The sequence below is a fragment of the Hyla sarda genome, chromosome 4 (assembly GCF_029499605.1).
Source record: "Hyla sarda isolate aHylSar1 chromosome 4, aHylSar1.hap1, whole genome shotgun sequence".
NCBI classification, from domain to species: domain Eukaryota; kingdom Metazoa; phylum Chordata; class Amphibia; order Anura; family Hylidae; genus Hyla; species Hyla sarda.
Genome location: NC_079192.1, coordinates 205,713,013 through 205,727,390, shown reverse-complemented (window position 1 = coordinate 205,727,390; position 14,378 = coordinate 205,713,013). Strand labels below are relative to the sequence as shown.

The 14,378-nt window shown below is 42.0% G+C and overlaps 1 protein-coding gene across 6 annotated transcripts in view; it reads left to right on the top strand.

Moving 5' to 3' along the window:
* FRMD4A (FERM domain containing 4A) overlaps positions 1-14,378 on the top strand; it is a 435,019-nt gene that overhangs the window by 300,211 nt on the left and 120,430 nt on the right. For all 6 annotated transcript variants that reach the window (XM_056573366.1, XM_056573365.1, XM_056573364.1 and 3 more), the window contains one exon: positions 12,303-12,387. In XM_056573366.1, coding sequence (XP_056429341.1) covers positions 12,303-12,387 — 85 coding nt within the window. The remainder of the gene's footprint in view (positions 1-12,302; positions 12,388-14,378) is intronic.

Here is a 14,378-nt window from a genome sequence, read left to right as displayed (position 1 = left end):
TGACATAGCACTCGTACATCAACATTTTAGGTAGTCTGCAGTTACAAGTATATTAGGGAGTCTATGCTATTAATAGGGATGTCAGAACAGGCACAGTATATGCCACCTTTAGGATTATCCCATCGTTTGTGGTATACTTTGTTCTGATGCATATAGTGCAATTTTAAACGTAACTGAATTTTCTATACATTTATAGGTATCTAGTATTTAACGTGTTTAAACAGTTTTTTTTTCCAGTGGGTATTAGCGAAACATGTTGACCAGTCTGGTATTGGTGATTAGCAATCCTTCACTCCCATCCCATGTGGGGAGTACATTTTGAGTGTGGTCTAGCACTCTTCATCTTGGTCAGGTTCATCTCCATGCTCCATGATAAGAAGAGGGCACTTTACACTCACATATTAAGGAGTAATACAGACAGGCTGTTGATGAGGTTACCTCACCATTGGCAAAATAATGGTTGGCATCAAATTTCAACATAACGGTTTATTCACATGTGCAGTATCAAATCAAATATGTGCAGGACACTGTAGACCCTAAAGGTGTTTTTTATTTTTTATTTTTTTAAACACGGACAAAAGATATAGTTATGTGATTACTTTAAAACACCAAATCTAAATTATGGCTGTACTTTACATCAGGCTAAATACTTATGCAAAAAAATTCATTAAGAAGGCTAATATAAGACCTGTATGGATGAAAGAAAGGAAGGAAATAGGCCAATAAGACCTGTTTTGTACAAATTTGGTATAATTAAATGTTGTTTTTTTTGACATCATATGTAAATAATGTGCACATCTGTGGAGTAAGTTCCCAAGTTGTATTTATCACAAGCTGCTCCATCTCACTAATGGGACTTAGCAGAGAAATCATAATAGGTTATCCAGGCTATGTCCATTAAACTCATTACAGTCTATGCTTTCTTAAGCATAACATTCTGGGTCACAATTGCAGACCAGAATAGCTATTTGGAGACTCATTAATAGGCCTCTAATAGCTTGTTCCTTTCAATACTCCTTGGGATTGCATTATATATATATGTAGCCTATTTATTTTTGTTTACAGCTAAGTGACTACATTTGATGGTCATTTAGTCAAGGGCTACAAGGTAGTACACAGTCCCATTTTCAGTCACCCAGCTAAGTTTATGTAGTATCTTTACTATTTTGAGCTACTATTAAAAAAATAAAAATAAAAAGGATATAAAGCTATTTGCATTGATATACCTGAGGTAAGGTTCTGTGTCTTGAGGCCGGTTCTTCCAGATAAGACCTATCACCTATGCAGAGGATGTACTTAGTTGTCTCAGTCAACCCCATAGGTTTTAAAAGGAATGGCAGTATGCCTGTTTGCCTTCCCCCCTATTCAGATCCCTTGGTGAGGGGTAAGGGGACTTGGGATTCCACTATAGTGTTTGGTGGGGATTCCAGTAATGGAGCAAATGGTGATCATGCGCAGAATAGGTAAATTTTCCTCTGCAAAGTCTATGGACACAGTTCAATGCATTTTTTATATTTTACTGTAGGTGTTATATTGTAGTTAAAAAAAAAAAAAAAAAAAAATTCCCATGGGTATTAACTAAGAATGTTGCTCCGTTTATCTTTCGCAGTCAGCATGATATATAATGGAGATTGTCCTGCTTGTTTAGGTTGAAATCCATCACATATGCTGGCTGACACCTGTTCCAGGCCGCCGCTCCCCCTTTTACTTAGCTATATATTATGATCAGAGCATCGCAACTTCTTATGACAGAAAGAGTAGGGCTACTATTCCCAGGCTGGTGTAAATACTGGGTTCACTTAGCTTGGAGGGGTTATGGAGAAGATTTTAGGAGATCTTTTGTCTAGCTTATAATAGGGTGAATTGGGAGCCAAATGTAATTCTGCCACCAAGGGTTCACATCTATCTGGAGCTGTCCCTGTATATTGCCTCCAAAAGTCTTAAGTAACCACATCTGTCCTTCAAAACAATAATGGAGGGAGGGTGGTAGTTACCTACAGCTTTGAACACCCAGAGAGATGTTTGGGGCAGGCTCGGAGTCAGCTGGTTTGTTCCATTTCTGCTTATCTGATTTTTTAAATTACAATGGATCTCCGAACCAGGGAGGAGTCCATTGACCAATAATCTGAACACAATATGTCCCCCTGGAAGACCCACAAACAGCTACATTCTGTGGAGAAACCTGGTAGTAAGTGTTCAGATTCCCTGCAATGCCACCACAGGGGAGGGGAGAGAGAGACACTGGCCCTCATTTACTATTCTAAACCCGACCTCTTTTGTCGGGTTTTTTTGTCGCATCTTTGTCTGCGCCATGTCGCAGACATCGTGCGCCAGTCTGCGACACTATGCGACATTTTTTCCCAACGGACCCGATGTGGATTCTCCCAAACCCGAAAAAGGGGCGTTACCCGACATTTCTGAGCTTTCCCACGTATTTATTAAGGTTTCCAACCCTAATTTGTTGAATTGTTGTGGATTTTTTCCCGACAGCTCAGAGGAGTTGGAAACCAAAACCTACAAAACCCACGTGCGACAAACAGGATGCGACATAATAATAAATACCAGGGGAAAAAAGCAGTCGGGTAAGAAAGCAACATAGACTTACAACCCGATTTTCTTAGTAAATGAGGGCCACTGTGTGCAGCCACTCTGTTCTGGCAAATCCTGAACACGGGACCCCCGTCTATTAAAGGACCTCTGTCACCAGTATCCCCTGCACTAACTACAGGCTTGTAGTGCGGGTGATCCTGATGAAGAAAATTATACTAACCACTGCCAGATCCATGGCTCTGTTCGTCCTTTGAGCTTCAGTTTCTTTATATGGTGTGCATCGGGCGTTTCCAAGACCCCCAAATCCCTACCTGTGCATGGTGATGTCACCACTGCTTCGTCCTTCATCTGCCTGGTTAATGAATATTCATGAAGGTCCATCTTCCTGCTCACTCATATCCGTGGCTACTGCACATGTGTGGCTTCTATGATACATCTGGAAGCGGGCACTGCTACTCATGTGCAGTAACAGCGGATAGGAGTGAACAGACAAACCTTTATAAATCTTCATTAGCCAGGCAGACAGAGAACGAAGCAATGGTGACAAGGGCCTTGGGACTGCTTCATTTGCACCAAGATGGGTGATTTGCATATACTGAAAAAGAAGCATAATGGACAAACAGAGTCACGGATCTAGCGGTGGTAAGTATCATTATCATCAGTATCATCTGAGCTAAAACCTTTTACCAACAGGTTAGTGCGGGTGATACTTATGACAGATTACCTTCTCTAATAGGGTGTGTGAAAATGGCTTTTCCAAACTGGACATACCCTATATGTTTTGTCCATTCTGGGTTCGGCACAAAGGAAAGGAATCCTGTAGTGAACAATGGCACACTATATGTGCGCATAACAGAGCTGTGTGGAAATAGAAATTGAACTTCATATTTCATCAAGTAAATGTAAAAGACCACGCGCTGAATAAGTATGCCAAACAACATCACAGTGTGCTGGAGGAGAGCAGGAGAAGCAGCACTTTTGAAGTTGCTGTAAATTTTCTCCCAAAGTCTGCTCCCTGTGTGTTATGTGCAGTAATGGGCGTGAGATGTAGGGCAGATGGAATTACCCTAGGGGCAGATGGCAATAATCTCTTGTATTCGTGACGCCAGGGCGTGGTTTATCCTCAATACCACCTGAAGGTATACCGCTGGATCCTGGGCTAGGCACGGGGGGCAATAATGTCTCTGACGCCAAGTTACGGACAATGGTAGCTTTACTGAGTGACATATTAAACAGTCTATACAGTTCAGCTAGGCCCATGGAGGTGACCGGTGACTTCAGAGACCTTAAGGGCTTTCTGGGACTTGCCGCAGATTTGGACAATTTTGTGCAGGCCACGTTGACTTGACAATAGATGACAGTGACTGACTTGACCTGACAGGAGACAGACTAAGCTGTGACTTTAGCTTACTTGTAGACTTGTAAAGTGTGGCTGCAGACTTGACTTGAGGCCTCCTATGACTCCAGACACACTCTTAGGCTCAACTGCACCTCTGCAAAGATTCAGGAACTAAAAGAGAGAAGAGACTCCTCCCAGGGATTTTATGGGGGAGACTCTAGTGGGGTCCCATTGGTCACCCTTAAAGGGGTAGTCCAGTGGTGAAAAACTTATCCCCTATCCTAAGGATAGGGGATAAGTTTGAGATCGCGGGGGGTCCGACCGCTGGGGCCCTCTGCGATCTCTCTGTACGGGGCCCCGGCTCTGTGCCCAGATAGCGGGTGTCGACCCCTGCACGAAGCGGCGGCCGACACGCCCCCTCAATACATCTCTATGGCAGAGCCGGAGATTGCCGAAGGCAGTGCTTCGGCTCTGCCATAGAGTTGTATTGAGGGGGCGTGTCGGCCGCCGCCTCGTGCGGAGGTCAACACGCCCCCTTCCCGCGGGCTGTCGGGGCTCCGTACAGGAGATCGCAGTGGGCCCCAGCGGTCGGACCCCCCGCGATCTACAACTTATTCCCTATCCTTAGGATAGGGGATAAGTTGCTCACCACTGAGTCACCACTGGACTACTCCTTTAAGTCACCTGGTCACTGATACCTCCTGGGTAACAATCACATGACAACTGATGATCACATGTTAACCTTTCTTAAAGATACAACATTCTTATATACATAACATAGGGGATAATATACAATTACAGTAGAAAAGATTCAGGGGGGCATAGAGACTGCAGGGAGACTGCCTGACAGGGCAGCAAGGGTACGGGGTAACAACTCCCGTACTGGGCCACCACATATGTCTCAGATTATTTTTTGTTCTGATGTCAAGTTATGGTGAAAGTGCAGTCAAATCTCATCTGTGATTGTGTCTTCATAACAAGGCTTCCTTCATCCTCCTGGGAACTCCTTATCTCCTTGACTCCTGCTTTCCCGACACTGGCAAAGTTATTCTCCAGTCTGGTGTCAGCTCCCAACAGAGGCTAATTGTGTCTGCACAGGTCCCTTCCTCCCTCCCCTGCTGTCTGTGTGTGCCCGGTAAATACTCTCTAGTCACTTCACAAACATTTTCTTCCTTGTATTACGCCCGCTAATGAAGCAGATGCTATATATAGCCCTGTAATAATAGTAACACTCCGCCAGCGAAGGGACATACGTGGCTACTAGTGTAAAAATACAGCTTTGATTTTTAATAGTGTCTGTCGATTGAAGACTACAACGAACGGAGAAAAAAAAAGAATCCAATTCACATGCACAAATATATAAGCGGGTACTGTTATTGATGCCTGGGGTCAAGAGAAGAATTATGGGCGTCACTGTCTACCTACAGAATATCTACAGAATACATCTACCTACAGAATACTACAGAATACTTCTACCTACAGAATACTACAGAATACATCTACCTACAGAATATCTACAGAATACATCTACCTACAGAATACTACAGAATACTTCTACCTACAGAATACTACAGAATACATCTACCTACAGAATACTACAGAATACATCTACCTACAGAATACTACAGAATACATCTACCTACAGAATACCTACAGAATACATCTACCTACAGAATACCTACAGAATACATCTACCTACAGGATACTACACAATACATCTACCTACAGAATAAATCTACCTACAGAATACATCTACCTACAGAATACTACAGAATACATCTACCTACAGAATACTACAGAATACATCTACCTACAGAATACTACAGAATACATCTACCTACAGAATACTACAGAATACATCTACCTACAGAATACCTACAGAATACATCTACCTACAGAATACTACAGAATACATCTACCTACAGAATACATCTACCTACAGAATACTACAGAATACATCTACCTACAGAATACTACAGAATACATCTACCTACAGAATACTACAGAATACATCTACCTACAGAATACGTCTACCTACAGAATACTACAGAATACGTCTACCTACAGGATACTACAGAATACATCTACCTACAGAATATCTACAGAATACATCTACCTACAGGATACTACAGAATACATCTACCTACAGAATACATCTACCTACAGAATACATCTACCTACAGAATATCTACAGAATACATCTACCTATGGAATACTACAGAATACATCTACCTACAGAATATCTACAGAATACATCCACCTACAGAATACTACAGAATACATCTACCTATAGAATACTACAGAATACATCTACCTACAGAATACTACAGAATACGTCTACCTACAGAATATCTACAGAATACATCTACCTACAGAATACATCTACCTACAGAATACATACACAATACATCTACTAGGGGTGTGAATCGCCAAGAATTTGGCGATTCGATTCGAATCGCGATACCAGTGTGGCGATTCGATATATCGCGATATATCGCGATACCGTCTAGGTGACGATACATCGCGATATATCGCCCACCTGGGAGCATTCATAGATCCCAATAGACGCCGCTGTCAGCTTTGACAGCGGCGATCTAGTACTCCGGTGCTCACTTTTCTCATGTTATCCCGTCCGGGCTGCAAAATAAAATAAAACGCACTTTATCTTACCTGCCAACGAGCCCGCGGAGCTCCGGTACACTCCGGTACAGGTGTTCGGTCCCCGGGCTGTATTCTTCTTACTTCCTGTTAGTCCGGCACGTCACATGGAGCTTCAGCCTATCACCAGCGGAGGCGGGACATCGCTGCGGCCAGTGATAGGCTGAAGCTCCATGTGACGTGCCGGACTAACAGGAAGTAAGAAGAATACAGCCCGGGGACCCAACACCTGTACCGGAGCTCCGCGGGCTCGTTGGCAGGTAAGAAAAGTGCGTTTTATTAAAAATTCCACATCCCTAAAAGAATCGATTCAAAAATATTTTGAATCGATTCTGTATCGGCAAATGAAAAATCGCGATTATCGCGAGAATCGATTTTTTCTTACATCCCTAACATCTACCTACAGAAAATCTATAGAATAAGTCTACCTTAATAAGAGTACGTTGCCACTATAAAAAATACACTGATAAAGAGGGAAACAAATAATAAAATAGTGAACGTAGGTTTAGAAAGTCCATGTGTTCACACTACGTTTTGTCCCATACGGGAGCGCATACGGCAGGGGGGAGCTAAAAGCTCGCGCTCCCGTATGTGACCGTATGCGCTCCCGTATGTCATTCATTTCAATGAGCCGACCGGAGTGAAACGTTCGGTCCGGTCGGCTCATTTTTGCGCCGTATGCGCTTTTACAACCGGACCTAAAACCGTGGTTGACCACAGTTTTAGGTCCGGTTGTAAAAGCGCATACGGCGCAAAAATGAGCCGACCGGACCGAACGTTTCACTCCGGCCGGCTCATTGAAATGAATGACATACGGGAGCGCATACGGTCACATACGGGAGCGCGAGGTTTTAGCTCCCCCCTGCCGTATGCGCTCCCCTATGGGACAAAACGTAGTGTGAACCCAGCCTAATAACCATGTCAATAATTTAGAAATTTTCTGCCCTACTATGCTCTACAGAATGTAGAAAACACACTTGGGTATAGTTCAATTTATTTATTTATTTATATATATATATATTTATTTATTTATTTATTTTACAATCCAATAACATATATATAATATTAAAAAGCTCATCTTTTCTGGCAGCTAGATTTATTTCCATCACCTGCTCGGTTAAAATCAAAAAGGTTATTCTTCTATTTTTCCGTTCTTTTGCCAGTAAGGTGCAGAGATGACAAAAGAAAATGCATCAGCGCCACCTACTGTTAGATTGATGGTATTAAACAGTAATAAGTATAACATTTTACACTGGATGGTCGGGAAAGCGGGTGCATAGGAAAACACGTTATTAGATGATTAATCTCTTTTTCTAGAAGAATCGATTCCATTGCAGTAAGACTGCACAATTGGTTCTAAGAGCATAGGCTTAGCTGAGAGATGGGTCATCTGTGTAAAAGGTGAGGAATAAAAATGTTATGGCTGTCTGAAATAAAGAAGTTTTATTAAATTTTGAATAAAAAGTGACTGGGGTTTTTAAAAACTATATTTCTATGTTATAGCTGAGATCTTTAGACCTAAACAAAACGGAAGTGTCAGAAGCTACGTGTGTCTCTAGTTGTTGCAAAACTACAACCCCCAGCATGCCTGGACTACCTTTGGCTGTAGTGTAGTAATCTCTGAAAATCTGCCTTAAAGGGGTTATCCGGGGTTAGAAAAACAGAGCTGATTTCTTCCAAAAACAGCGCCACATCTGTCCATAGGTTGTGTGTGGTATTGCAGCTCAGTTCCATTAAAGTGAAGGGAGCCAAGTTGTAATACCCAAGGAAAGTGTGATGCTGTGTTTGGAAGACAATAGCTCTGATTTTTCTATTAATAAATAACCCTTTTAATGTGGTTCTGCTCAGAATCGGCCTCGAGGTACAGTCACACAGGTAGGTGTACAGCAAGTTTCTGGCTCGGGTTTCAGCCACTCCATTGACATCAATTTCATCTGCTGCGTATTTTCCTCTGTGGAGATTCCGCTGCAGAAAATCCAATGTATATGTCTGTGCTTCCCAACCATGGTGCCTCCAGCTGTTGCAAAACTACAACCCCCAGCATGGCCGGACAGCCAACGGCTGTCCGGCCATGCTGGGAGTTGTAGTTTTGGAACAGCTGGAGTCACCCTGGTTGGAAAGCACTGGTATATGTCCTATATCTCTGAGGAATTTTTCCACAATGGGACCCTGCAGGTTGCGCATGCCTATAGGCTAAAGACATGCGCAATCCACAGAGTCCCATTGTGGAAAAATCTCTTGTGCTTTAATAAAAAGGAAGCTATGCCAACGCATACCACCTCAATGTAAACCAAAGGGACACTTTTGTGTCCTTTATCAGATGAATGGAGGTCTATACACTGGGCACTGCCAAGCTTGTGTTTGCATAGGCTTCAAACGTACATCTGAAATGCAGTCTCTCTGCCTGCATGGCCAAGATCCACAAGAACCCCCAAAAAGAATGAAAAGAAGGGGAGATTCAAGGGATTGGGCTGGCAAACCTGGTTGTCATCCAAATGACTCCCTTCTCTTTTTACAAAGTCTTCAGATTCAGCAGATAGAAGGATTTATATAGTAAAAGTATAGTAGTTCTCATATTGATCAATCTGCGATAGGCTCCAGATAAGGGTACCTAAGGGATTTTGCCAGTCACATTTTAGAAAGTTTTCACACATTCTGTCATTTGTGCTGAAACTTTTCTACAATATAAGAGCTTTGAATTTACTGCAATCCTTTACTGCAGTCCTCTTTGTTATATACCACAATAAAACACTTGTGAGAGATTGATGTCAGAATACACTGATCTGTCAGAATATTAGAACGTTGGTTTTAAATGGGCACTGTCGTCAATTTTTTTTTTATATGTTGTTGTACTTATGTACTTCAACATATCTCCAATATATTTCTATTGTTTATTTTGTGTTTAAATAATTTTTTTTTTTTGCATTTGAAATCCGGCCACCAGGGGTCTCCCTCCTAGTGGCCTGCTGCAGCCTGCTGTGACATCACAGCTGAATTCGGACCGATCCCGGACAGGCATTCGGTCCGAACCCAGTCTGCCTGCGCTCGCTCCCTGCCTGTCAATCAGATAGGTGGGAGCGAGCGCTGTGAAGGTCTGGGCTGCGCTCATTGGCTGCCTGGCATGTACAGTCTGGAGGCAGCCAGGCACTGAATATCAGTGCTGTGCTGATGCTGCAGGACTGTACATGTCCTGTACAAGTAAGAGAGGTCTTATTTCATTTACCCGTACCTAATTTCGGTCCCGGGCCTCGGCGGTGTAGAATAGCAGGTGGGTGATGCTCCTATACTCCTCCTCCCTGGATAACACTACACTTCTAAACAGGGAGGAGGAGACCTTGGAGCAGCCTGCCATGCTATTGGCCGCTCATCTATGCGCGCTTCCGACTGGAGCGCAGCATAGATGAGCTAAGGGCGGAAGTGGGCCCCCCCCAGCAGGCATAAGTGACGTTGGGCCTGCAGGGGAAGTCTGCTTGGTAAGTGAGCACACTACCAGGCAGACAAAAATATATTTCTAAGTGGTAAAAACCTTTTTTGAAAGGCAGGGATGGGGTTAGGGATAGATGGGCAATAGGTAGGTACAGAAACTTTTTTTTTTTTTTTACATAGTGGGAGCTACTCTTTAACATCTCACCTAGACATCATGATTTAGCCCTTTTCATAGTCAATCTGATCCTTACACCTGAAATTTTTTCCTACTTTCATCAGCTTTAAGAACTGACTGTTGACTTGCTGCCTAATATATTCCACCACTTGATAGGTGACGTTGTCACAGGAAAATCAATGTCATTCACCTTACCTGTGTTTTTTATATTAAGGCTATAATAGATATGTAAAGAAAGGTTTTTATGTGCAGCTCACAACAAAGTAAACTAGGTAACGGAGATACTCTCACACCCAGAGAGTAATAAAAAATATATACAGTATGTTATAGATCAAGTACTGATGTATGGTGGATGTTTTTAAAATTTCCACACTAGACCAATATATGAGTAAATAATTATTTTTTATTAAAAATGGACAGTCAATAATACAAAAAGTCCAATAGTATAATAAATTCACAGACCGCAGGGCCCTACGGCTGTGTGATCTAAAATAATTATGCCCCTACTTCACACGCAAGGATATTATTACTTGTTAAAATGTCACAAAATGGATACTGCATATTAATCCAACTCCGATTGACCACGTGGTCTAAATTGGTAAACCATCTCAATGTACTGTATATACATGTATGGATTAAAGGGGAACTCCCATGGAAAACTTTTTTTTTTTTTTTTTAAATCAACTGATGCCAGAAAGTTAAACAGATTTGTAAATTACTTCTATTAAAAAATCTTAATCCTTCCAATACATTTTATGGGCTGTATATTACAGAGGAAATGCTTTTCTTTTTTGGATTTCTCTGATGTCACGACCACAGTGCTCTCTGCTGACATCTCTGTCCATTTTAGGAACTGTTTAGAGCAGCATATGTTTGCTATGGGGATTTTCTCCTGCTCTGGACAGTTCCAAAAAATGGACAGCAGAGGTCAGTGGAGAGCGCTGTGGTCCTGACATGAGAGGAATCCAAAAAGAAAAGCATTTCCTCTGTAGTATATAGCCCCTAAAATGTACTGGAAGGATTAAGATTCTTTAATAGAAGTAATTCACAGATCTGTTTAACTTTCTGGCCCCAGTTGATTTAAAAAAAAAGAAAAAAGTTTTCCACTGGAGTACCCCTTTAAATATATGCAGAGTAATACTGTTAATTCCTGTAGAAAAGAAACATGCAATGATTTTTTAAATAATATCTTGCAAATGTGCAATGGTCCTCTGTTTGCTATTCCGCAAACCCATTAAGAGACAGTGTCCACATATCCTGTAAAAGAATATTCCCAGATCCTGTAAAAAGATGGTAGGCAATGTTCCTTCTACATATAACACTATAGGCAGTAGATGGATAGCAGTTGTGTGCCTTTTAAGATGTACAAATCCCAAAAGGTGAGAGAGGTCCGACTCTACATAGTCTCGTTTTTTCTGCTGAAAAAAATGTCGGCACCGAGTGCCACTTACCACTCCCAACTCACAGATTGCGGTCACTGATGTAACGTTGCCCCGGTCCTCTAGCCGGAGGCGGCGATAGAAGTGCACTTAGTATTCTATAATGCAGTGTTTCCCAACCAGGGTGCCTCCAGCTGTGGCAAAACTACGACTCCCAGCATGCCCGGACAGCCAAAGGCTGTCCGGGCATGCTGGGAGTCGTAGTTTTGCAACAGCTGGAGGCACCCTGGTTGGGAAACACTGCTATAATATATATGGTACCTGCACCAAATAAACAAATGTCCATGTACAATGTTTCAATCATGCAAAAAAATTATATTTGCACCATGTTGACATTCTTATTAGAGATGAGCTAACTTACAGTAAATTCGATTCGTCACGAACTTCTCGGCTAGGCGGTTGCTGACTTTTCCTGCATAAATTAGTTCAGCTTTCCGGTGCTCCGGTGGGCTGGAAAAGGTGGATACAGTCATAGGAAAGAGTCTCCTAGGACTGTATCCAACTTTTCCAGCCCACAGGACCACCTGAAAGCTGAACTAATTTATGCAGGAAAATCATCAACTGCCGAGCCGAGAAGTTCGTGACGAATCGAATTTACTGTAAGTTCGCTCATCTCTAATTCTTATCTCTCTGTTCAGTTTAACAATGTATTTTTCTGTTCTGACCATTTGCCTGCGTGTGTTGTTCTGCATGTCTTATATATTCTGTCTTACAGGTTCTACATTGAAAGCATATCTTATCTAAAGGACAATGCCACTATTGAGCTCTTCTTCTTAAATGCCAAGTCCTGTATATACAAGGTAAGAATACATTGTTTGTGTAACAAACCACAATCACACTCATTTCACAAGGCTGAAGGCTGGCATGTGGCACTTGCATTGTGTGCCTCTGACATATTCAAAACGGAATTCTGGCATTGTGCCCCTTATTGTCTTTAACTTCCTTAAGTGTTTATAAGAAAAGGGATCAATAGACCTTGTGAAAAAGTCATTATACCCAACATGTTCTAGATCACACAGCATTACATCTTTATTAAGTATTGAAGCATTGACTCCAACTTATACGGGTATTCCCATTCCCAAAATTATCCCCTATGCTAAGCACTTAGCTAAAATTTGAAAGCCCAAAAGAGAATAAATGGAGCCCATTTATTCGCAGGGAAAATGTTCCACTGTTCTCGTGATCATGGTCAGAACCCCACCAACCAGCCTGTTATCCCTTTCGATTTATTAATTATTTGGCAATGAATATTTCACAATCTACTGTAATGACATTATGAATGCTGTATAATTTTCCATTAACGGAATAGCGTTATTTTTTGTTTGTTTTTTTGTTTTTATGAATGCCACTGCAGTTTTTTGTGCCATTTTGGAACCAAACCCAAAAGAAGCTTTAAAGGGAATAGTGTGGTACTCAAGGGGAGTATAGGTATTGTTGTACAGGCTAGCTGGGAGTTGTGGTCCCTTGGTAGCAAATGTTACAGATGTCACATGGCAGGGGCTTTGCTAACCTGGCGATCCCATGTGAGCCCAACAAATCCTTTTGTCAAGTGGTTTATACCCATAGTGTCAGGTTCAGGGATAAGGAATCCAGAGACTTGCAAACATTTGAAAACTTAGAGTACCTCTCATCAAAAAATGTTTTTATATTTTATAGTTTATAATATATTGAACACTTTTCTAATAGGGTTCTATTAAAAAAAATGTGTTTTTGGTGTTTAAACTTTTGACCACTAGGGGTCTCCCTATGAATCCCTTTTTTGGTGATTTCGGACTAACGCCGGCCTGGCGGCTGAGTCCGAAATCTGATACTCAGCGTAGCTCCCGCCTGTCAATCAGACAGGCAGGAGTGAGCGCTGTGCGCACATCCCTGCCAGGCGCGCTCCTGTCTCTGCCGGCCAGCGTCATCGTCAGGCTACTCCCACTGACAAGGAGAGCCGGTGTGAGGTGGAATTTTGCGACCCATGCAAACGTGCAAAATTCCACCTCACACCGTCCCTACCCTACACTCTGCCTGCATACAGGAAGAAGGGCGGAAGCGGCCCGGCAAGGCTTCAGATGACGTCGCGCCTGCCGGGCCCCGCCCACTTCCTCCCTTCTCAGACGCTTCTATCTGAGCTACCGAAGATGAACATAAAAAGGTATTTTTATGGGGTTTAGAATTAAAATGAACGCTAGGATAGATAGATTTAGTGACAGGGACTGATGGGGAGGGGGATTAGGGAAAGTTTAGTTGATAATAGGTGCTCTTTAATGTTCTGTGCAAATCTAATCAAAACTTATTCTTTGGCGCAGAGTTGTAGATTACAGGTTTTAAAGGGGTACTCCCGTGGAAAACTCTTAATTTTTTTTTTTTTTTTTTTTTTTTTAATCAACTGGTGCCAGAAAGTTAAACAGATTTGTAAATCACTTCTATTAAAAAAATCTTAATCCTTCCAGTACTTTTTAGGAGCTGTATAAAGAGAAATCCAAAAAAGAAATGCATTTCCTCTGATGTCATGATGACCACAGTGCTCTCTGCTGACCTCTGCTGTCCATTTTTTGGAACTGTCCAGAGCAGGAGAAAATCCCCATAGTAAACATATGCTGCTCTGGACAGTTCCTAAAATGGACAGCAGAGCTCAGCAGAGAGCACTGTGGTCATCATGACATCAGAGGAAATGCATTTCATTTTTGGATTTCTCTCTTTTTTTTTTTTTAGTTTTCCACAGGAGTACCCCTTTAAGTGAAAATTTGGTCACTGTCCCTTTTTAGAGTTGCTTTATAAGCATGTCTAGAAAATATTATAAGCA